Below are 25325 nucleotides of genomic sequence, written 5' to 3'. Positions count from 1 at the left end.
AATGAATTTTAGGTAGCAGGTTCTTCTTTTTCTTTACAAAGGTATTTCTATGAGGCAAATTGAAGTTTGTTCACATAAAATTCGCTAGTCTTGGTTTTATATAATACATTTATATTCTGTGACATACTTTCTTATTTAGAATCTTTGCTCATAAAACAACAGAATAATACTCTACTTTCTTTTTAAAAAATATATTTTATTGATTTTTTTACAGAGAGGAAGGGAGAGGGATAGAGAGTTAGAAACATCAATGAGAGAGAAACATTGATCAGCCGCCTCCTGCACAACCCCTATTGGGGATGTGCCCGCAACCAAGGTACATGCCCTTGACCGGAATCGAACCTGGGACCCTTCAGTCCACAGGCCGACACTCTATCCACTGAGCCAAACCGGTTAGGGCAATACTCTACTTTCATAATAGATTTCTTGTGTTTGTATGTGGTTAACATAATTTTCATGAATATAATATTATGAATGGATACTAGTCCTAAAGATAAGGATCAGATCATTTGCTGCTATACAGTGTAACCCAGAAATAATCACCCATGTGTCAAAGCTATATATGTGTGAGTGCACACACGTGTGTGTGAAAAACTTTGCAGGATTCATGGTTAAAGAAATTCACAACTTCGGAGAGAAAGCACAAGAGATGAAACACATTATACTGTGTTGATTTTTTTGAGTGCACTTTATTTCAAAATAATAACTCAGGCTAGTTTGCTTGAGTATAGTTAATTTACATATAGCTATTTTTCCTAAATTGTTTGGCTGTAAAATTACTGATTGGGTTTCTTTTTTTCCTTTTGTGTTTCCACAAGTAACATTATGATTTTACAGTTCATTATTTTAAAAAATGACAAAGATGGGGGTGGTTTGTTTTTAGGAAGCTACATGGATAACAGACAGCTTGAAATAATTGAGTTACATAATATACCTCCTATGCTTTTTGCATGCTATTCTTTAAAACCTGGAAGTCTACTTTAAACTCTACACTAAAACATATTTTATGCTCTCCAGGTTTTCTTTTTAATAGGATTATCCTTTCTTTCCTTATAAAAATATCCTCATACTAATTGTGATTACAGAGTATAATCAGTGTACATATTGTTGAAACCTAAGAACTCCTAGGTACAAAATATAGATTTAGCCATCATTCAAAGAAGCAAAGCCTTAGATGCCTTTTGTAAGTATCATAAATATTACAATGCAATTATCTTAAAAGAGATTTCATTATTTTTCTAAGTGATGTAACATTTTCTAAAATGAAAGTTATAATTGAATTATATTAATTAAAATCATGTAATTGAATTATATGCTTTTGAAAGTAACAGGAAAAACAATGAAAACTATAGTCAAGGAAATAGGTCTTTGTGCAGAAAAGAGTTACTACTGCAGGCCTGAAACTGCTATCTTACAAGGGCCTGCTTGCAAGGTGGACCCTTGGCTGACATCTGGATAGTTGGCTGGTAAACAGTTCTCATCTGGAAAGTTGGCTAGTAAACAGTTCTCTATCCTATATAATGAAAGCCTAATATGCTCAGTGTCCGACCGTTTGTTGGACCATTCGACCAGTTGCTATGACCCACACTGAGAACCAGGGGGCAGACTCACCGATCGGTAGATTAGCTTGCTACTGGGGTCTAGCCAATCGGGACTGGGTGAGACAGGCCGGACATGTCCTGGATCCCTCCCGCAGTACCTCCCCGGCTGGCCATTCTCCTGTGGTCCCTTCCAGGCCTCTAAAATAATTCATCTAATTAATTTCCTTTCAATGTGCACAAATCCGTGCACTGGGCCTTTAGTATTGACATAAAGCTTCCCTAAGCGATAAGGCAGTTTTGCCCACCTAGGGACTAAACACCTGTTTTCCTTATGGGGGTTTGGAATTTTTATAGTGGCCTTTAATTTTAGCACATTCTGGGCAGGGGGTTTCTATGTGAATAATTCAAGAAAATCCTTGGATGCTGGTTTTTTACTGGGTTTGCTTGGGCAGAAAAAGTTGTCATATGTGACTGCTGCATTTTTGTTGCTGAGGGAGAAAGCACCGTGTATGATCTGGAGAGAGAGAGAGAGAGAGAGAGAGAGAGAGAGAGAGAGAGCGAGCAAACCCATTGGAAGCCTGCACATCAATTTCTCCAGTTGTCATGGCGTCTTTTTTCCTTACTGATCTGACTGTATATCCTTGCTGTGTCACTGTAATAAATCTTAACTGTGGGTAGAACTCTCTGTTGAGTCTTACGAGTTTTTCTAGCAAATCATCAAACATGTGGGTGATCATGGGGACCCCTGAAATAGCCTCATTATTCAAAAGATTCCTTACAAACTTATATTAGAAACTGTTCACTATTCATACATACATAAATAAGCTCCTAACAGTAAAGGTTTCCTCATCTCAGCAACAGTGTGATTAAATGTCCCTGAGGTGCAAATTTATAATCATATGTTGTCTTTACTAGTCGTAATAAAGGAATTATTCATTCTGAGTGATGGATGTTTAATCGGTCTCATTGATCCTCTTCCAAATGTAACTGCAGAAAAGAAGAGGAATTCTAACTATTTTATGCATTGTTTTAACTTCTGCCTAAAATGGTGCCTAGCACAGAGTAGATCTGCTCAATAAATATTGGTTGAATGAATAAAAGTTAAGTAAACCATTGATAAAGAGCATAGGTAGGATGTAGTCTTAATTAGCTGATTGTTTTAACCTGAAAGAAGTCCTTCCGTAGACAACAAACAAGCCAGGTGTCTTTTGTCCAGTAATCCATGTACAGAATGTTACTGAAAGTTCTGTTTTTTTATCAGGTCATTTGTTTTGGTAGATAATTAAAAGTTCCTTTTTATCCAACCTCCCTTAGTATTACTTGCACTGATATTGTCTTAGTGCACTTAAGTTCAAATTTGAATTCAAGATGTGGCTGGCTAAAGTACATTAAATCTATGTCAAAAGATATTTATGCAAATAATTATATGATGAATTATGAATAGATGTGTTGAATTCATAATTCTATCCATAAAAATAGAATGTGCTAAAATAAAAAGCCATTATGAAAGTATTGTTGATCCTCTTCTTAACCATGGCGATGCATGCAATGGTATTCTGTCTGGCTATAAAAGATCCCTTTTTCAGACATTTGCCTGAAAAGACCATTTGTCTTTCATTTTGTCCACAGATGTTCTGTTCAAACTCCATTCCCCCTGTTCTGGATGAGGAAGTATGGGGGAGGGTAATTTGGGTCATTATTATCCTGAAACTTTCAGAAGCACTTATTTTAATTGTGAAAGAAAATGACAGTTTCTGTGTTTCATTTTGAAAGCTCAGCTACTATTAAATTCTTCTCAAGTTGCAAATTGCCACACTTATGGAAAAATTTGCAATCAAAATACTCTCTTGTTGCAATATAGTAACTTCCTCTTACTGAAAATTTCTGCAAAGTTCCAAGATTTCTTCAGTAACTCGTCAAACCAATCGCTTATTCCTTATGCATTAGAAAAGGTGCTTAGCAATTTGAAACATTTGGGAGAAATGATAGCCTTTTCCACATATTTAATTTTTTAATAAACAAATAAACAAAAAGCCTTTAAGATTAAAATATTTCACAAAGGAAGGTATTTTCCCTTATTTTCTAATTATTGTGTATCAGCAGAAAAAAGTCTAAGTATGAGCAAGTAGGGTAAGATAGTAATGGGAATATTAAATATATTTAATATAAGATATTAAATCAAGAACTCTTCCATTTACAAGAAACAGCAGCATAGACTTGAACAAGTTTGCTGTTGGTGGTGGCCTTGCCCATTGTGGTGCATGAGAGAGAAACTCTGAGCTCAGGGGATGAGGATGAGGCACTGCATTTGCACCGGGTCTTTCAGTACAGTGGGGTGAACTTGCTCTGGATCCTCTCACTGAAGTTAACCTGACTTTATACTGACTGAAAATGACTCCAAACACACTAAAAAATAAGTAAGCATGTGTTTAAAAACAATTATCATGCTAATAAATTAGCAGTCAAATAAGAACAAAAAGGCAGTAATTGAGGGGAATATAGAAAAGGTCAGTCAAACTCATTAGGTTAGATAGAGTCAATGTTTCATCAAAAGTATATCATGCACATCCAGCCGGCATGGCTCAGTGGTTGAGTGTCGACCTATGAACCAGAAGGTCACGGTTCGATTCCAGGTCAGGGCACATGCCCCGGGTTGCAGGCTTGATTCCAGGTGTGGGGTGTGCAGGAGGCAGCTGATCAATGATTCTCTGTCATCATTGATGTTTCTATCTCTCTCTCCATCTCCCTTCTTCTCTAAAATCAATAAAAATATATTTTAAAAAAAGTGTATCGTGCAGATCGGATTCTGAAGGAAAGAGGTGATTGAATCTTATACAAGATCCCATAAGGTGATTCCATTTTTCTTCTGAAGTAGTAAAGTAGGAAGAATAGGAGTGATTAGCGGGGAGTAGTTAGGAAGGGTAATAAGAATCACCATCCTGGGGAAATAGGAACTGTCATTCCTGAATCATAATAATCATTTATTGAAGGCTTATGTGTCAGGCACAGTATCAGGCACTTCATGTAAGTTATTTATCTTAATCCTTACAATCAATCCTTCAAGTGGTTATCATCAATCCCATTTTAAAGAAGCAAAAAACTGAGTTACAGAATGCATAAATAACTTGCTCATGACCACACAGGTAGTGGCAGAGTCAAAAATCAAATCCAGGTCTGCCAATCACAGAACCTGTTCTTCTACCCACTCTGTGTAATACTGCCTCCTAAGGAAGTATCTGTAGTCATAGTAACAATGTGAGAAAAAAGAAAAACTGCTTCTGACACGAAGACATCTATTTATGCAAACCCTCTCATGACATATGATGTAACTACATTGCTATGTGGAAAGAAAGGATTCTATAAAACAGAAAGATATTAAAGATAACACTTTTATATTAATGGAGATAATTCAAACCAGTAACATCTTAAGAACTTTCAATTTTCATACTTTTTTTCAATTTTATTTTAATTAGAATGTTATATTACTCTGTGGGCTAAAAACGATTTGCTGGTTTTGGGGCAATTATTAATCATAATACCTTCATGCGAGGAAGGTTCATGTTAGCATTTTAATTTTGCAAATGTGATAGAAACCAAGGTACACAAACGTAAAAAGGTTCAGCCAAGGTAGGCAAGGATGGGGCTGCAATCACATTTTATTCCGAACCTATTGACAGTGTTAACTGAACTCAGTGCAATTAAAAACCCTATGTCAATACTGATGAGGAAATCAGTGATCCAAATAAGGCGAGCCTGCCTCTCCACTAATTCTTTACACAAGAGAAATCTCTTGTAGCTGATTCATGTTATGCAATTTTTCACCTGATACACTCCTGATAATTATGTAATGCCTTAAAATTATTTGGTTCACTTTCTCAAGTCGTTTTAAACTGCTGCATTAGTTTCTACAAAGGCAGAAACCATCTGCTCAGCTCACCACTTTATACTTAGCTCCTAGCTAGGCCGCTATCATCTCTCACTTGAATTGAATTGACCAGATCTTATCTTGTCTCCCTGCTTCTCTCACCCTTCCAGTCTATTCTCAATACACCAGCTAGAGTGATACCTTTCAAATGTTTATGTTTCAGCAAGAATGGAATACACAGTAGCGTGGAGCAACACTGTAACAGGAATCAGGCACTTGACTTCAATTTATATTCCAGTCCACATTCCAGCTCTACGACTATAGTAAACTCACTGAACTACTCTTGACCTCAATTTCCTCATCTGCAAAAATAGGAGTTTGGACCAAATGCTCTTAGAGCATTAACTGTACATGATTCTGACTTCAAAATGAAGGGGAAAATGGCTAGTTACCAATGTGCATTCAATTATTGATGTTTATACCCACAATCAGTGTTAATCTTAACACTTAATGCTCAATTATTTATTGAAAGGCCGTTAATATATGTTTAAGCTCCTCCAGGAATGGAAACAACTTATCACCAGCCATATGAGATACAGCTATTTTGAGGTGCTTGATTAATGTGTGCAATTAATATAGATTTGCATATAGAGGCAGGCAGTTCAAATAGATGAAAAGCAGAACTAGGGCAGTTCCTTGCTCCTGACACTTCTGTTTGACAAATTGTCGACATCTGGGTGTCAGAGAAATCAGTGTAGGCTTGCCCATCATTTGTGACAAAAAAACGTTTAAGACCAGAAAAAAATGAAAGAACTAGATTTGCCTCTGCAAGGCTACTCAATGACAAGAAAATAAATGATATGTAAAAGAAAACAGAAACAAATTATATAAAAAGAATCAAAGAAAGAACAAAACCTAAGAATCTCAAATGGAATACTTTAAACAATAAAAACAAACAAAACAAAGAAAGAATCTCAAATGGAGTCACTGTATATTACATGCTAATTTTCTCAGCAATCATATGACTGAATCATAATTATTTATTTTTTTTCTGGCTACTGAATTAATAGCTTTATTTAAAAGAATCCAAAACAAAACAGCTTTTTTTGGGATTACTTTTATTTTTAAGTTTGTTGCTGTGATATATTTTACATATTTTCTCATCATGGAATTGTTGCCATGTCAATGTAATTCGTTCCAAGAATGCTAGCTTTTATCTAAATGCCTTTATGGCTAAGAGTATGTTTATATCAAGCTCTTATTCTGAGATTTTTGCTACTATATTAGTAGACAAACACAAAATAGACAAGTAGTTATCTAAGATAACCACTTCAAATATTTCTACATCTGCTAGTTTTGCTGTAGTTTTGTTGATCTGGAGATATTTTTTCCGAACAGAAAATCTCTCAAAGAGAATACTGGATAAATTTAAAAGTTAAGTTTAGAAAGTTTCAAAAGTCATTAATGTATTTTATAATAAAATAATTGAGAGATAAATCATACTCTTCCTTCTCTTCTACACTGAACCATCTAGTAGGGCATGATTTTAAAACTAAAAGAGCAAAATTTATTTTATCTAACAGAAGGGGAAAAATAACTTGATGGGAATATTTTTTTTAAAAAAAATTCTGTTTGCAGCAAAAATCAAATCATTATGTTGTCATTTTAGATGGCATTTCCCCTAGTCTTCTCTGTAGTGCTATGCTCATCTTACAAATGAGAAAACTGCACAAGAGAAAGCACTTTAAGTTATGAAAAATGAGATTTCTACAGGCCTGATGTATGCTGCCACTTCTCCAGAACTGGTTGCCTCAAATGCACCTAGTTTAGGTTTGGCTTGTTCTCAGCCCCGCCCCTGGTGAGGACATTTTGGTACTATGGTTGGAAGAAGAATGCTAAGAATACTTGTGTACTACCAGAGTGCCAGCCATTGTACCAGATACTTTAAATACATTGTCATAACAGGGAGACAAAGCTTTTATAAAAAATACTAGAGGCTTAGTGCATGAAAATTTGTGCACTTGAGCGGGTCCCTCAGCCCAGCCTGCACCCTCTTGCAGTCCGGGTCCCCTCGGGTGATGTCCACCTGCCGGCTTAGGCCCGCTCCCCACATCCCTCTGGCAGCCCGGGAACCCTTAGGGGATGTCTGACTGTGGCCTGGCTTGTGGATGAGTGGAGCCCCCCCTGTGGGAGCGCACCGAACCTCTGTTGAGCATCTGCCCCCTGGTGGTCAGTGTGCATCTTAGCGACCAGTCGTTCCAGTCATTCCACCATTAGAGTCAATTTGCATATTACCCTTTTATTATATAGGATATATAGGGGGACCAAGGAGTAGAAAATACAATATATTCAAAAATATTTTTATAGCAAACAAGTAGATTTCATATGGCTGTTTTTTGTAGCAGCTATCTGATAAAAATTAAGGTCATGATGCTAAAATGCAACTAAGTCAAGGAGATTCAGCAATTAGCTAAGGTAACATGGTCTAGGCAATATAGTCTTCTGGTATTCTTCCTCAGAGTATGCAAAGAAATTCTTTAAATATTTTTCTAATGTGTTTTATTCAGTAGAATCCTCTTAGGTAAATTATACATTTTACCCTAATTATTACTTATATTAGTCAATCTCTTGATTGAAGGTAAAATACAACTTGAAGATATATTTTCCAATATATGCTTTGGGAAATTAAATAAATAGGCTATTGGGATGATAGCTTCATACAGGTAGGCTCACCTTGAATCCAGTCTAAATTTATAATTTAGAATTTTTCACTTTATCACTGATCCTCATAGACCATCACTAGGTAATTTTTAAAGCAGGTTTTATCTGGTAGTGCCCACAAGAAGGGAAACCTCGATGTGGTGATTTCCTACTGTGCCAACTTACCAAAGCTGTAACTGTTTCTCAGAATTCTCTTTCCTGTATGGTTCTAGTTAGGGTTGGCCACAACATAACTTTGCATGAATTTTGGAGGACACAAGTGAAGCAGCGGTGTTATGCTCTAAAGGTCAGTGTATGGTGTCAGTCACTGCTGCAGCTCACACATATTGTCACTTTTCTTGCCTTTTGTTTTTTTGCATGGGTCAATAGCAGGGTCTGCAACTCCTTCAGCTCTTCTAAGTCCTAAACAGGAAGCCTGTGAATCTCTGTGGTGGAGGGCTCCAGCTTTGTCACTGAAGTTGGAGGCAGGGTCCCAGTTTGTGCTCATGGTTCTAGTTTGTCTTGCTCTCTCTGGCTTCACAACCAAATTTCTTCATGACCACCAGCTCTGCTGAGGAACCTTCACTAGCTCCTCAACTGATTAATAACTAGCCCTTTATTCCATATCACTTAGTGCTTCTGTTTCCCTGATTGAACTGAAACAGATATTCTCATTATACCCAATGATGACACATGTTTTAGTCCTAGAAGGCACCCTCATTTGCTCACAAGAAGTAAATTTCCTTCCATGCACACACATTAATTTGTGTTTTTTTTTTAAAAAGTATATTTTTATTGATTTCAGAGAGGAAGTGAGAGGGAGAGGTAGAAACATCCATGATGAGAGAGAATCAGTAATAGGCTGCCTCCTGCATGCGCCCTCCCACCCCCACCCCCGGGGATTGTTCCCGCAATCTGGGCATGTGCCCTTGACTGGAATCAAACCTGGGACCCTTCAGTCCACAGGCCGATGCTCTATCCACTGAGCCAACCGGCTAGGGCTAATTTTTTTCTATCTGGTGTTAAGAATAGTTACTATGTGCCCAGCATTATGGAAAAATTTTATACACTGTGTATGATTTAATTCAGGTGAAGTAAGAATTATTATCTTCTTTTTACTCATGAAAAACAGGTTCAGAAATATGTCTAGGTACATAGAGCTGACTTAAAGCCCGTGTTCTAAAACTACATTATTCTTGGCCATCTTAGAGAAGAATCTTAGAAAAGACATTTCTCTTTAATGTTCAGCCTTTTTACCTGGACGTAGTTAGATACAACAACCACTGTCTCTTCAGGCCATGCCAAAGTTACGATAATAAAATAATATATGAGAAAATAACTTACTCTCCTGTTTCCTATGGCAGGAAAGCTTGCATCTAGTTAACGTAAAATCATTTGCATTTAAAGAATAGGGATTGAAACACCGATCTATTTCTCAACATTCCATATTATTTTGGGTTCCAGACTTAGGATTCTGTTCTTGGCTTAGCCTGATACTTGTGAAGTTAAGAAACAAATTTAGCAACATCACTTAGAATTGAGACTTTTAGGTTGAGCTCATGCACTTTGGCCACTGCTAGTTGCTGTCTGAGCCAAAAACCAATGAAGAGTACATGAAGGCTCAAACAATTTAACATTGTTATTGGAAAATTTATCTTCACGAAACTAGAATGTAAAGCAGTCAATGATTGTGACTTAAACTTCATTCTCATATGAGATCTGGGCTAAGAGATCCAGGCATGTAGTTTACTAAGAGGAATCTTTGGATGAGATTTGGATATATACAACAAATCATTAGGATTATAGTTTTGTGAAATTAAAGGATGCTGTCAAGAGAGTAATATATATTAGGAGTTTGAGTGAAGAAGATAATTTGACATAGGTTATGGTCTTTCAATGAGGAGAGGCTTTAAAGAGTTCTGGTGGTAAATTAATTTTACCTGGAGTTTTATTAAACTTGAGATGTTTCATTAAATAAGTTGTGATGAGGTAATATGGGTAGAGTGATTATATAGGAGGAAAAAAAAGGCCTATTGCCAACAACATTTGAGGAAGTTTTCTGAGGCTATAAAGCTGGGAGATACAGGTCTACAACAGGATAGAGAATGGGGGTGGGGTGCTTCTTTAACCTCTCTGGTTAGTGCAGGTATGCACCCAAATAGTTAGGAATTATTGACCTTATCAACCAAGCCAAGGCCTCTCATCAGAACCTGTTTAATTTTATTTTCTCAAAGGCAACAAGGAATTTGTAAAGAGATTTAAATTTAATAAATTTCAACTGAATAATTTCCTAATTCAATTCTTTTGTGTCCTGTTTTGTATGATGCCTCACTAATGAAGCCAGATTCTGTGTTTTGCTTCCTGGCAGCCATTATTTGAACAGAAACTAGCAGAATGAGACACATTTGTTCAAACATGAAATGGAAAGGACTGGCTTCAGTTTATCAATAATCTGTTATATACAGTGTGAGCAGAAATCTCTCACAAAAGTGACAGTGTATTAGTGAATATTTTTATTTTGTTTATATAATGCTTAATTTATTAAATTTCAAAAAGTTATAAAACAAGTTTTCAAATGTTGAAACAATATTTTCACAATTAATACAACTTATGAATTTAATCAGTCTCTTAGAAGTTCCATTAAGTCACAAGTCCTATACACCAAATATTTTTCAGGCTGCCAACACTTTAAAAGCACCACAGAACAAAATAATAAAAGCCAAATGCATTACTTCTGCACTTAACCAATACAATAGTATTGGTACTATAGGTTTGCTTCTTTTTTCAGTATTTCTATACTTATTTTTTAGAAGTCTCTTAATGATTCAATTCCTTTAATTGTTATAGGACTACGCAGATAATCTACTTGACCTTCAGAGAGTTTTGGTAGATTGTGGATTTTGAGGAATTGGTTTTTTATTTAAACTGTTAAACTTATGTGCACAGCCCTTGTCAGTTTGGCTCGGTGGATAGAGCGTCGGCCTGTGGACTGAAGGGTTCTGGGTTCGATTCCAGTCAAGGACACATGCCCGGGTTGCGGGCTCAATCCCCAGTGTGGGGTGTGCCGATCAATGATTCTCATCATTGACATTTTTATCTCTATCTCTCCCTCTCCCTTTCTGAAATCAATAAAAATATATTAAAAAAACTTCGGTGCACAGAATTGTTCTTAGTATTTACTTATTATTCTTTTAACATCTATGGGGTTTGTAGTGATACCGCCTCTTTTATTCCTGATACTTGTAATTTGAGTCTTCTTTTTTCCCTTTGTCAGTCTTGCTAGAAGTTTATCAATTTCTTTTTTGAATTTCAAGAAATCCACAGCTTTTGGTTTGATTTTTCTCCATTGTTTTTATTTTCAAATTTCATTGATTTCTGCTCTTTATTGTCTTCCTTCTACTTGCTGATCTTTTTTGTTCCTTTTCTAATTTATTTCTTTTATTAAAAATCTTTATTGTTGGAAGTATTATACATCTCTCCCTTTTACCCCCATTGACCTCTTCTAGCCTACCCCTGCCTCCCACCCCAGGTGGGAGTTTAGATTATTGATTTGATACCTTCCTCCTTTTCTGATATAAGCATTTAGTGGTATAAATTTTCTCCTAAGCATATGTTGTATTTTCATCTTCATTCAGTTCAGTTTTCCTCGATATTTCCTCTTTATCTATGGATTATTTAGAAGTGTGTTCTTCAATTTACAAATGGTTGGAGACTTACTTGCTATTTGTTATTGATTTCTAGTTTGATTACATTATTATTAGAGAACATGTACTCTGCTGTAGTTGGGAGTTAGATACCATTTGTGGGTAGACAGTGGTTCTTCACTACTTCTATATCCTTGTTGAGTTTTTGTTTAGGGGCTCCATCAATTACTGAGAGAGGGCTGAAATCCCCAAGTACAATTATAGATCTGTCAATTTCTCCTTTTAGTTCTTTTGGACTTTGCTTCTAGCATTTTGCATCTTTGTTGTTTGGTGCACATACGTTTAAGATTATCATCTCTTCTTAGTGAATGGACCTTTTTTACACCTTTTGTGGTGGGGGAGGAACATGACTTTTTCATGGTTTCACCTTGAGAACAGGCAGGTATTGGTAAAAGGTGTCTGTCCTGGCAGACCAGCCTTTTCCTGGTCCATTGGCTAAAGATAGTAGGCTTTTCTTGGGACTCTATTTTGTTTATGCCTATTGATATTTTAAGGTTTCAGGCTTCTCTAGCACCTGGGCCAGTGTATATAGTAGGCAAGAACCTCCCCCACTCCCTGGAAACTCACTGCTAGGTTGTTCTTAAGATCTGAGGGTCCCTAGCCTGCCTGACTACTTCATCTACCTTTCAGGGTCTTCTGGCAGGTGACATATTTTTACAGGTTTTTTTTTGGTTGTTATTGCTATTGTGATTGGGAGGTAACTGGAGAAATCCAGAACATTCTTCCTGAAAACCGTGAAAACCGTGCGAATCCAAACCATTTACTCTTGTGCTGGTGCAATAGGAGCACGACTGCATTGTCAGTTGCATGGATGCCAGACTTCATGGAAAAACAGTAAATTAGAATATTCAGTAAATTCCAGTAATGCATTATTGTATGATTATTCAATTTGTAACCCTTTAAAACAATTTAGTAGGCTACTATTAAGAATTATCTAATCACAAGTAAGAAAGAAAGTGTATGAAATTATGTGATATTTTCCTATAAGAATAAAAGTAAGGACTGCCATTCTGCATCACAATCCTTATTTTGAGAATCACTGCTCTAGTGAAGTGGCCCAGTGGGAAACACTTTTCACAGTCCAGGGTATTCCCATATAGGGCTTTGCCAGTGCTACTGTGACGTTGGCATTAGCACTCTAGAATGAATCAAGTCACCCATAGAAACCAGAGAGAGTATGTACAAATATGAATACAATAATATTTAGAATGGATGTCTAACATCTATATGCTCGGTGGTGGGGAGAAAGATCAAATCACACTGCTCTATGACTGTCATCTAGGTTAATATAGTCAAAATATGGAGAAAGTGGTTGTTATAAACAACTGTTAGCTAAGAGATGGCTTTCTACCACTAAGATTAACTGCTCTTTTGTTTTAGTCTCATTATGCTGAAACAATGCATCTAAGGTAGCTATTAGACAAACTGAAGTTTATCACTGCAGATAAACTTAAATACAAATGCTTATATGCTGAAAATGTAACATATTTTTCATCTTTGTGATAGTAATGGCCTTGTCTTCTCAAATAGATAGTAAAATCCTTAAGAACAAAAATGGCTTTATTCATCTAAAAATGTGAATTTTGGAGCCAGATTGCTTGGACTCATCTTTCAAGTATGCTACTTTCGAGCTGTGTGACCATGAGTAAGGTAAGCTCTGTTTCAGTTCTGCAAAATAAATATTATAGTAGCAACCTCACATTTGAACATGCAATGAGATAATATATTAAGTTCTTATCATAGAAACTTAGTACACAATTGGTAAATGTTGGCCATTATTAGCAGTGACAGTGGCAATATTATTATTAGTTAAAATACATTCAACATGTAGATTGGACTTTACACATGGTTGAGACTAATAGAATCATTGTTGAGTTTCTACTAAATTATGCTATTTTTTGAGGAGCAATATAGTGTGCTGACCAGAAGGCAGACAGCCAATGTTCAAATCCCAGCTCTACCACTTACTATTTAGTTAACCTATGTACTTCAGCTTCCTAATCTTTAAAATGGGTACAGTACCAGCACCTTTCTTATAGGGCTACTATAAGGATTAAATGTTAAAATTTATAAATTACTTAGAATAGTATCTTGTTTATAATGTTTATTTACTTGATAAATTAACAAATAAAATGTCTTTAAACAGCTCTCCCCCCTCCTTCTTCCAGGAGCTCCACCAAAAATCCCTCCACAAGTTGGTAAAAATGGCTAAAAGTACTTATCAGAAGTAAAATAACTGAATGTCTGCAGTTATATCCTAAATACCTAAGACAAGCCTCACAAATGCTGAAATGTTATGAAAAGAATTATCCAGATTTTTAAACACCTACTCAAAATCTGTTTAAGCCATCTAAAGTCACATTATTCAGTTTATGAAAGTACACTTGCATCTTGCCAGGATTCGTAATCAAAATTTACTTATTCTGGCATCTCATCATATAGATTTAAAATAAATTATGTTGCTTATCGATTTAGTTTAGCAGCTTTAATGTGAAAGCAAGTTTTCATGTGTATATTATAGTAGAAAAAAGGTGCTGAATCTAATAATTCTTTATCTCAAGGCTTTCACCACAACATCTGAATTACATATACACATACACACACACCACGCGCACACACATACACACACACATGCACACACACACACACACACTCTGCTGTCTACCTTTCCTTCAAGTGCTCTCAGGTCACAAAAGGGCGGGCCCCGTAGCTAACAATGTTCCCATTTTCAGACAGAGAATCTGTGAGTATGTAAATAAAGTTATACTCATTTGAAAAATACCATAACATAATATCTGGCTGATAGACACATTGCAACCTCCATAATGAGAAAGCAGTGATAGGAAGAAAGTAAGAAGTAGCTGGAATTGCAGCCCTGAGCTGGAGTGGAGGGGATAGGGCAGGGGCTGAAGGGGAGTCAATCTTGTTGCACTGGTGGCATCTGTGGGACAGAGGAGCCTTGTAAATCACCCTGATCAAAGGTGCAGACTGGGACCGGCTTTGATAGGGAGCCCAACGTGGTGAGTGTAAGTTACTAAGTGCTTCCAATACTCTTTTCAAAAGATGGGTGGCCAGAGATAGGCTCCACATTGTCTGTCATCTGTAGCAATAAATCAGCTAGATGCTCCTTGGAGGAGAGACCAATAAGAGCAGGGTTCCAATCAGAGTTAAATGGAATATTATTCAATAAAACAAAGCAGAATTTAGTCATACGAACTAGACAAACATGGTAAGACATTCAGAGCCCTAGGGCTCTCCCCAGGCACATGGGACAGAAGCCTATGATAATAAGTGCCTGGCAATTCCGACTATGAAGACACTTTCATTGAAGGCCTGCTTTAACTGGGCAGGGTTGACCTAGGACACGGAAGTGGCTCTGTTTGCGGGCTGAGGACCTCAACTGACATACACTGAGAAAGACATTGAAGTTCCCGTCATATTCACTCACTCGTTCAATCACATACTCAACACATTTTATTGAGCGCTTATAAGGTACTATCCCTATTCTAGGTGTTGAAATAAAGAGCTGAACAAAATGTAGAAACTCTCTATTCCTGTCATGGACATGGATATGCCCTTCCTACCAAGTTCAGGGAAGAAAGACATTAAGTAGATGATCACATAAATAAATATATAATTACAATGCATAAGAAAGATTTTGAAGAAAATATGCAGGGTGTTAAGATTATACCAGGAGAAATTGATTTAGTTTAGGGGGTAAGTAGTCAGGGCAAGTCTCTCTGCAATTGCAGGATTAGACAGAAATCAGGCTAGGGGGAATGAAGGGGTAACAGCATTCTCAGTAGCATGTCCAAAGGAAAAAGGTGGCAAAGACTGGTAGGTGACCAGGGTAGTTAGAGCACAGTGAAGGATTCACTTTTAAGTAAGTTTAAGGAAAAAAAAACACCTGGAATTACAAATAAATTGAATTAAAAAAATGAAATTGTATATTTTATAATATCATAAATTTCTAAATCCTCTTCATTATTATATGAACATTTCTGCTCTAATTGTTAGGAGGAATGAGTCAAACACTAAAGCCAAACTGTATTTCTGTTGCTTTGTGTATTTTTCTGGGGTTGCTTTCCAAAACAGACCAATGGGGATTATAATCTAGGTCTGTTTATAAGGAACACCCCCCCGACACACACCCACCCCTTTAGTAAATTGTTCAAGATATTTAATGGTGATTTAATCCTGCTATTAAATTAAACTAAATTTGAACTCATTTGAACTCAGACCACATGGAGCTATTATTACCGCTGTGAAACACAGTACTCAATCTTAATTGTTCTCTTCCATTTAAGTCCTATTCTGTTAAAAATGACTGAGTTATCCAAAGAAATAATTGGTAAGAATAAAGATTATTCATCACAAAGGTGACTGGATTACATATTGATGATAGTGACCTTGTGCTTCAGAAAATTTAACATAAGAAAAAGTCTTTTCACTTTTAAATAAGCGTGTATAAACAGATAAAAAATAAAACAAGAATTCCTGTGAAATATAAGAAGCAATCATTTAAGTGTACGTTGTTTGGCTTCTAAGGCCAAGAAAATTTTCACTATAATACTCTAGTCTCAGCAATAGATGCTGAATAACTACTTGTGCTTCATAACAGCAGCAGCTCTGTATGTTTTTCAAAACTTCATAAAAACTCTGGGTAGAAATCAATCTAGGTACTGAAAATGTTATTAAAATAAACCTATGAAGGCTCATGTTTCTTAAAGTCATACTTTTAATTTTTTAATTTTTTTGTTAATCCTCACCTGAGGATATTTTTCCATTGATCTTTTTAGAGAGAGAGGAAGAGAGAGGGAAAGACAGAAAGAAACATCGATGTGAGAGAAACACATCAATTGGTTGCCTCCTACATGCACCCTGAGCAGGGCCTGGGCTGGGGAGGAGCCTGGACCAGAATCAAACTCGGAACCCTTTGCTCCACAGGCTGACGCTCTATCCACTGAGCCAAACTGGCTAGGGCTAAAGTCATAGTTTTTCAAACTTCACTCAGTCACTAAAGCACACATTCATTTGTGTTTGGAATGCCTACCATGCATATTGTTCCAGGGTAGAGTGTGGAAAGATCACTGGGGTAGGTGACTTGGGTTATAGTCCTTACTCTTACACTTTTTTTTTTTGCAACACAGGTTTGGGTAAATAACTTAACCTCTTTGCATTTGTCATTTGCAAATATGGTTGTTGTGAGATTCAAAAGACACAACAAATATGGAAACTCCCTTGAAAACTTGGAAAGTACTAAACAAGTGAAGGTAATGTCCTCAAGGGAACTGAGAGTCTAGTAAAAATCCCACAAAAGAACGTTCTCTTGAACGCTGATTATAGGCATCTAACATGCACTTTGGGGTTAACAATTTTTTCAGCTTCTTTTAAACCAGAGACTAGAGTTAGAAAATGTCCAGCCTTCTGCTCTGGGATTAGTGGGTCCGTGTTACACGGGAGGACTTCACACATCATTAATAATATTCCTTGCTCTGCGCCGTCCCTCTGTCAAAAATCAGTTCGGATAGATATCTTGGAATTACCACATTATAGATTTAGGACACATTAATTAAAGTGGGAGGCAAAAGTAGATGCTGTGATTTCCTTCCAGGAATAAAACTGTAGAAGTGAAGTTACCTTTTGAGGTTCTTGATATGTGTAATATATAATGCTCTTCAGGAAGGTTATAACAATTTATACTCCTAGACAATACTCCCAATCTTTCTGGTTACCAGTTTGACTCACCTTTTACTATCTTTCATAATTTAATAACTCAAAATCCACAAGACTTATCTCTCTTTTCTTCCTCACACAGAATACTCTTGTTCAGATGTGCATGACAGGGAGGTAGGTGCAGGCTGAGTGTTTAAATGCACCTTCAATGGTTTAACACTCCTCTTAGGATAAATACAAACTTTAATAGTGTATACACCCTGGGGAAAGTGGCCTCTTCTTCCCTCTCCAGACCCATCTCTCACTATCAACTTCCCTTTCAAACAGGCCAGCTGCCTCTTATCTTTAGATTTCGTTCAGGCTATTACTTGTGACAGGAACACCAGATTTTAGAGGGAACTCAGTGTTCAGACAGCATTTCTGACTAGTGATAGCAAAAGTGTCCCCTTTCATACAGCTACAAATATTGATTTTAGACTGATTCAAATATCTGTGGAAAAATAATTGGATTTGTCAGTCATTCAAAAGAGCAGGTTTTGATATGGGCACTGTTCTCTTTGAGAGGAAGAGGCTTGGGGGTATGTAACTGGGGATAGGGGAGGTTAGAGAACGAGCACATAGGAATGTGAAGTACACTCCTACTTCAACCCAAACAAATGAAAATGTTTTTCTACACTTTAGTTTTATGAGAGAGCTACAGAATAAGTAGATGATTAAAAAAATTTACTCAGAAAAGCAACTCAAGTATGTTATTAAATCTTTCACACTTTGTATACCTAAGTGGTATGCCTTCTACAGCAGTGCCAGATTAAAAAATTTTGATACACTGAGCATTAAGCACAGTTATTCAAATTACTTAAAAAATGTAGTCCATGTTTTTTAAGGACTCCTAATAAGGAGCTATAGTTCAATTGGCATAACAAACTCTCTTTTAACCAAAATGATATAAAATGAGTTGATTTTGTGATTTAATGTTTTGGTTAATAATATTCTCAGCCTCTACATTGCCATTGTCCTAGTTTCTCATCATCCTCTGGCCTGGCTTAATGACCCTGCCTTTGGCCTCATACTCTTGATCAATGCTCTGCACCATATAGATAAACAGGCCAATCTCATCATGCAAGTCCCCAGCTGAAAATTCTGCAATAGCTCTTTATCACTGCTGGAAAGAGCCTAAGTGCTTTATCATAAAACTAGTGGCCCGGTGCATGAAATTCGTGCACATTAAAAGGGGATTAATTAGAGGAAATAATTTAATATCACTATTTGCCCTTTCTCTACAATATAAGTATAGAGATGAAAGAAAATTAGTAAAATGTATATGAAAACCTTCCTCCTGTCAGAGTCTGGGGCACACCACAGGACCCAGATTCAAGTCCCTGCCCACCCACATGCACCTCAAAATCGTGTGAGACCCAGACCTGGCCGGCCCTCCCCCTCATTGGGATAGATCCAGACCTGGCTAGTCCCACCCTTGTCAAGCCCTGCCAGGCAGAGAACGTAGCCTCAGGTCCCCTGGCCCGGCGCCAGGATGGGGGGTGTGGCCTGAGGTCCCCCAGCCCAGACTGGGGTGGTGGGACGTGCCTTGAGGTCCCCCGTCAAGCCCCGCCAAGTGTGGGACATGGCCTGAGATCCCCCGTCAAGCCCTGCCAGGCGGGGGGGGGGGTGCAGCCTCAGGTTCCCCCTGGGCAGGGGGCGTGGCCTGAGTTCCCCCGACCCAGCACTGGGGGTGCACCTTGAGGTCCCCTGTCAAGCCCCGCCAGGCAGGGGAGCACAGCCTCAGGTCCCCTGGCTCAGTGCTGGGGCGGGGGATGCGGCCTGAGGTCCCCTGGCCTGGTGCTGGGGTGGGGGGCGCGACCTGAGGTCCCCCGGCCTGAAGCTGAGGCCAGGGGAGCAGCCTGAGGTCCCCTAGCCCAGCACCAGAACGGAAAGTGCACCTTGAGGTCCCCTGTCAAGCCCTGCCGGGTGGGGGGTGTGACCTGAAGTCCCCTGTCAAGCCCCACCTGGTGGGGGGGCACAGCCTGAGGTCCCCTGGCCTGGCGCTGGGGCAGGGGGAGCAGCCTGAGGTCCCCTAGCCCAGCACCAGGATGGGAAGTGCACCTTGAGGTCCCCTGTCAAGCTCTGCCAGGTGTGGAAGGTGGCCTGAGGTCCCCTGTCAAGCCCTGTAGGTGGGGGGCATGGTCTGAGATCCCCTGTCAAGCCCTGCCTGCCTGAGGTCCCCTGTCAAGCCCCACAGGGGCGGGGGAGGGTGTAGCCTCAGGTCCCTGCTGATTGCTTATTAAGGCTCCTTATGGGAACTTGGCCTCAGCTGTGGGTGCAGCCATCTTTGTGATGGAGTGATGGTCAATTAGCATATTCCCTCTTTATTAGATAGGATTCCTGATCTAAGCTGGCCTACATCTCTAGGCTCATCTACTGCCCCTACCTCACATGCTTTCACCTCAGTTTTTAATGAACCACTAATTCTTAGCCATATGAAGTCCCTAGGATATACCATATTTGCATACATTTGTGGGACAACTCCATATGCCTTCCCACAATACTGCTACACATCTTTCACCCATCATCCAAATGCTCCCTATTGTAAAGCGTTTCCTCACTTCCTTAGAAGGCAAGGCTCTTCTCCCATATTATTCCTATACTGCTTATACCCACCCATTACAATAGTCAAATTACTTTGAGACTCTTGGAGCCTTTCTCTCCATATAATGATGTGCTATGTCTTCCCATTTTTACCTTGAGCACTATGCTGCAGGTCTAACAGGTGCTCATTTTTAAATAAAATCACAAATATATTAAAAATTCTATCTTCAATGTTGAATTCTACAGCTACCTATTTTCTGTACATTATTACAGTAGTGCTTAATCAGCTAATGATTACTCTCTATCAATTCTGTGCATATTATATTATTTCATTAAAAATCTAACATGCTACAACATATGAACTCATTGAACATATGAACTGAAGAACAAGTCAATAAGCCACTGTGTTTTCTTTAAGGGCTTAAACTCTAAACTTAAGATCTTTTGTGAAAATCTAGCAAGATGATAAAAATAAATAATTTAGAATTTAGCCAAAAGAATCTCCGAATAAAAGCTGTATTATAGAGTCTGAAATATTACTTACATGGTACAGTGTGGCCTCTGGCACAGGAGTGCCCATGATGTCTTGTCTCAATGTATCCATTTGCAAACTAGGTAGCAATGAATAGTGGGTCGGGCTATTACTCTTATCACTCTTCTTTTTAGACTTCTTCCCTGTGTCTTTTTTGCTGTTTCTCTGAAACATGTATTCTTCTTGAGCAATTTTTTCATTGCTCATATATCGGAGTAGAGAGTTTTCTATATAAAAAGAGATAAATACACTAATATAAATATGCAAATATTCCAAAATTATCATTCTTTCCTAATTGTGTTATTATATTTCATTTCAGAAATGTAACTTGATTTAATTTATAAAACACCTATGTAGTGGAAATATAGAAAACCTTAATTATTTGGGATCATAGGACAATAAGAAATAGCCTATATATTATATCTCTAACTTTCATCTCTGGACCAACTATATCAGAAGCACCTGCAGAACCTGAATCAGAAGTTCTGGGTGTGTGCCTCATACATATTGTAACAAGCTCCCCCAGGGGAATTGTGCTAAAAGCTGATGACAAACACCAACCTATGGCAGGCTAGGTAGCATCCTTGGAGAAGTTAAAGCCCACATTAAGAACCAATAGTCAGGAAACTTAGCTTATAAAAATCTATGCTTAAATTGATAGCCAGCATTTAGTACTTCATAAGGCTTTTTACCCCCCAAGTTGTCACTATCATATGAAGTTCCAAGAGAGTGACCCAGAGATGGCATATGATAAGCATTTCTCTTTTTATGTTTTTCTTGATTACTTCCATAAAACAAATTAGGTTAGAAACTGAAGTTTAGAAAATGGAATGAGTATATAGATGTAAAGAAATTTGTCAATGTCCCTGTCCCATTTTCAGAAATGCCTGCTCCATAAAACAAGTGTTCAGAAGACTAATGAAGCAGGTATTCATGCTTGCTTATCCCTGTGTGGTCTGTGCATCTGTGTAGTAATGAAATAAATTCTGTACATTGGCTAGAAATAACAGACAAATGGGTTAAACATATTGTGATGAAAGCTTAGTGAGCTTAGGTTTTAATAAATCATTTTTGCTTTGTTTGGATTTGTATTCTTTTTCATCTACAACTTAATGACTCTCGATTTCAGAAAGTGGAAATAGCAACATGATCCACTGGGCCCACCATACATATACTTGGTCGAATCCCACTTACTAGTGAGACTTTCTGTTGTTCTCTTTACTACCCAACTCAATAGCAGGATAAGTGAACATAAAAACTTACTTTTGGTAGATACTTCAAGTGTAGCCCACCCCCAAGTAAGAAGATAACCCTGAACAGCAAACAGAAGAGAAAAAAAAAGCAAAGCAGTTTTTTTCCCATTTCTATATAGTTTTCATTAGAGTCACTGGCTGAGTTTCCATTAGCTTTTATCCACGTGCTTCACTGCTCATTTTAAGGCTGTATTAATATAAAAGTGGTGAGGTTTCATTGCGGACCAATGGGGACTGATCCCAAACTCTATTTACTGAACTTTTATGCAGTTTCACACTTCTGACCTTGTATTCCAAATATTAACTTTCAAATAACAATGAGATATTAATTTTTACACTGTACTTATCTACCCTGAATCCCTTAGGAGGCATTCACAGAAGATATCTACTTAAAAACAGATCAAGATTGTCAAATGTTGGTCTGAATTGGTTTGGGTGTACCACTGAGTCAATGAAAGAATGCAAAGTTTTCTTCTGAAGCCATAACATCCTATTTAAAAACATTTAAATTTGCTTTTTGTTCCAACAACTCAACCTACACTGAAATTCTAGAACACTTACCTCTTCTACTATCTCTCTTCATCTTATTTGGATCTTCATAGTCCCCCACCCAATTATATTCCACTGGCATAGATATAGGTCGTAGCTTGCCTAAACACAGAGAACAAAATTCACATCACATTGTTTTTCTTCCCCATGTCTGCTTAAACTTACACTGATTTTTAGCTACAGTCTGCAAAACACACTCACTCATATGCAACATTATGGTTGGCATTTGTGTAGATGAAAAATGTGTGTGTTTTGAGCCAGAAGGTGAAACTGCCTGTGGCAATTGGCCAGGTGATAATTCAAACATAAGCTACGTTTTGTAAACAATCAAGACTAGCCTAGGTTTGCTCTCTTAGGAGCCCCAGACTTTGAGGGTGGTCCTTTACAAAGAGGATCATTATTTTAGTGATTTTACTTTATTTTCAGTAACTGGATCTCTATCTTATTCTCCAATGCCCACGTGTCTATATCTTGATAGTCAATCTCCAAGATAGTAGTCCCTTATGTTTAACCTTTCCTGCCAGGACATGAACCCATCGTTTCATGTTGGAATACCACAATGCTAACTTCCTATCTTCACTGCCTCCTAACTCCTAATGCCATACATTTTGACACCACCATGCTTCAGCAATATATCTAGATTCTCTTATACCTGGGTCTATCCCAAGCATCTCGTCTTTTTGAATTGTGAATAAGTAATTCTAGTTTCCAGATCCAAGTATTCAGTGCTTTGGCCTGTCCCATTTCCCTCTAAGTTTGTATTCTTATGACACAACATTTTACTTAGTAAGCAGAACTCATGGCATAGACTTCAAGGATAATTTTTGGTGAGGCTGCAGTGCATTATTTTTGATCAACTTGAAATCCTGAAGCACAAAAGAGCCAAAAATATATAAAAGTTTAAAAAGGATACCTAGCACAATGCGTGGCTTACAACAGTTGCTTAATAAATTTTGAATGAATATAAAGCAAAAGTTCACACAGGACTGGATAATAACAATGATGATTATGACAATCATTATAATAATACTAGCACATATATCATTTATCATATGTCACATACTATCTAAATGTTTTGTAAATAATTGTTTAATCCTCATAATTATGAAAAATATACTATCATTATCCTTATTCTACTAAGAAACTGAGACAGGTTATGTAACTTGCCCAAGGACACAGCTGGTAAGTATATTGTACCAGGGTTCAAACTCAGGCACTCAATACCACTTCTGCCTTAATACTTGGTGACTTCAATATTCAGCTTCTAACCCTCACATTTTCCTGAGGGTTTCTCCTTTATGCATTCCTGTAGTCATATGCTTAATCTTGTCATCTTCAAAGGCTATAATCTCTTCCAGTATCCAATTTTTCAACTACCACCTTCTACATTTTGTGCATACCCCGACAGCACTCCAAGTCCAATGATCCTTCCTCTAATCACACATCTTCCCACCTTCACCTCTCAGTCACCATATGTCTTCTTCACTTCCCTTCTTGCCTAGTTAAATTTCACAATTACTATGTATTCTTCAGGAAATGTGCCAACCTTATGGCTTTTTTATTATATATACTGAAACAGTATATTTTGCTAAGCTCTTTGAAAGTCTAAGGATGAATTAGACATGATAAAATTATTAATGAGCCAAAAAGGCAGTATTTATTTAATGGTTTCCTTTCAAGGTATGCAAACAACTTTTTATTTTTTTTTATTTTTATTTTTAATATATTTTACTGATTTTTTACAGAGAGGAAGGGAGAGGGATAGAGAGCCAGAAACATCTACGAGAGAGAAACATCAATCAGCTGCCTCCTGCACACCTCCTACTGAGGATGTGCCTGCAACCAAGGTACATGCCCTTGACCGGAATTGAACCTGGGACCCATGAGTCCGCAGGCCGACGCTCTATCCACTGAGCCAAACCAGTTAGGGCTGCAAACAACTTTTTAAATGATCACCTAAGATTCCAATTCATGGAGTAGAATTACACTTTTACAGAGGGAATTTGGGTGAGTTGAGGTAGGTCAGTATATTCTGCCCAATGCGGGGATGGGGGAAGGTTTTAGGAAAGGTCTCCTCTTGTCATGTCTATTCAAATTCTTTGCAGAATCAGTCCTCCAGACTTTCAATGTTGTGAATGCTTCATTTTCAAACATTTCTTTAGAATTTTAAAAAAATAAATTCCATTTCAGCATTAGCACTGAAACTGAAGCATTAATAGCTCTAACACTGTTTCTACATGTCATGAAGAAAATCTTTGAAAAGTAAAATATCCAATAAATAGGCTGTTGTTTTTACTTGCTCTATATGTTATATATACACTTATTAACTAATTTGGTAATTTTTGAAGAATTAGTATGTTTTTTGGAGTCAAACATATGTACACACATTGGACCCCCCCAAAAGTCCAAGATATACTGCCAGTTTCTATTTTCATACTTTCCTTCTCCTTCCTTCCAGTCAATTTTCCCTTTTCCTCCTTCTTACTTTTCCTTACCTTCCCCTCTGTCCCTCGCTTACTTCTAAGACAGTATGTCAACCTGAACAACCCCCTACATTTTTCTAACAAATGCAGCCTTACAAAACTGTTTGGTAATCCAGTCAGAACTAGATGTCCTGCTTCCTTATTCAGAAACATTCCCATATTAAGCTACCCATGATGTCTATTGAAATACTACTGAATGACTGCCTTTTCAATTGTATCCCTTTTTAAAAACTCTCTCCCAAAACATGGTAAAGTCATTAAGTTTCGGGGCGATAAACAGCTTCTGAGAAACAATATTCTCTCTTACAGTTGCCAAAAGTTGAAAAAGACTGCAGAGATTTCTTAAATCTGACATAACCTTTAGTACTCACAAAAAAAGCTTTCTCTGCAGTCTAAGAAGAAAAAATATATACACATATACACATCTGTTCTGAATAAT

The 25325-nt window shown here is 37.5% G+C and overlaps 1 protein-coding gene across 8 annotated transcripts in view; it reads right to left on the bottom strand.

The window, feature by feature from the left end:
• CNKSR2 (connector enhancer of kinase suppressor of Ras 2) overlaps positions 1–25325 on the bottom strand; it is a 271774-nt gene that overhangs the window by 77329 nt on the left and 169120 nt on the right. For 4 of the 8 annotated variants that reach the window (XM_080653010.1, XM_080653014.1, XM_080653012.1 and 1 more), the window contains 2 exons: positions 22416–22505; positions 20614–20828 (listed from right to left, as the gene is read on the bottom strand). In XM_080653010.1, the coding sequence (XP_080509136.1) occupies positions 20614–20828; positions 22416–22505 (305 nt within the window). The remainder of the gene's footprint in view (positions 1–20613; positions 20829–22415; positions 22506–25325) is intronic. The other 4 variants (XM_080653011.1, XM_080653013.1, XM_080653015.1 and 1 more) reach the window with 1 other exon arrangement.

This window comes from Plecotus auritus, assembly GCF_963455305.1.
Source record: "Plecotus auritus genome assembly, chromosome: X".
In the NCBI taxonomy this organism is placed as follows: domain Eukaryota; kingdom Metazoa; phylum Chordata; class Mammalia; order Chiroptera; family Vespertilionidae; genus Plecotus; species Plecotus auritus.
This window is presented reverse-complemented; position numbering and strand designations above follow the sequence as displayed.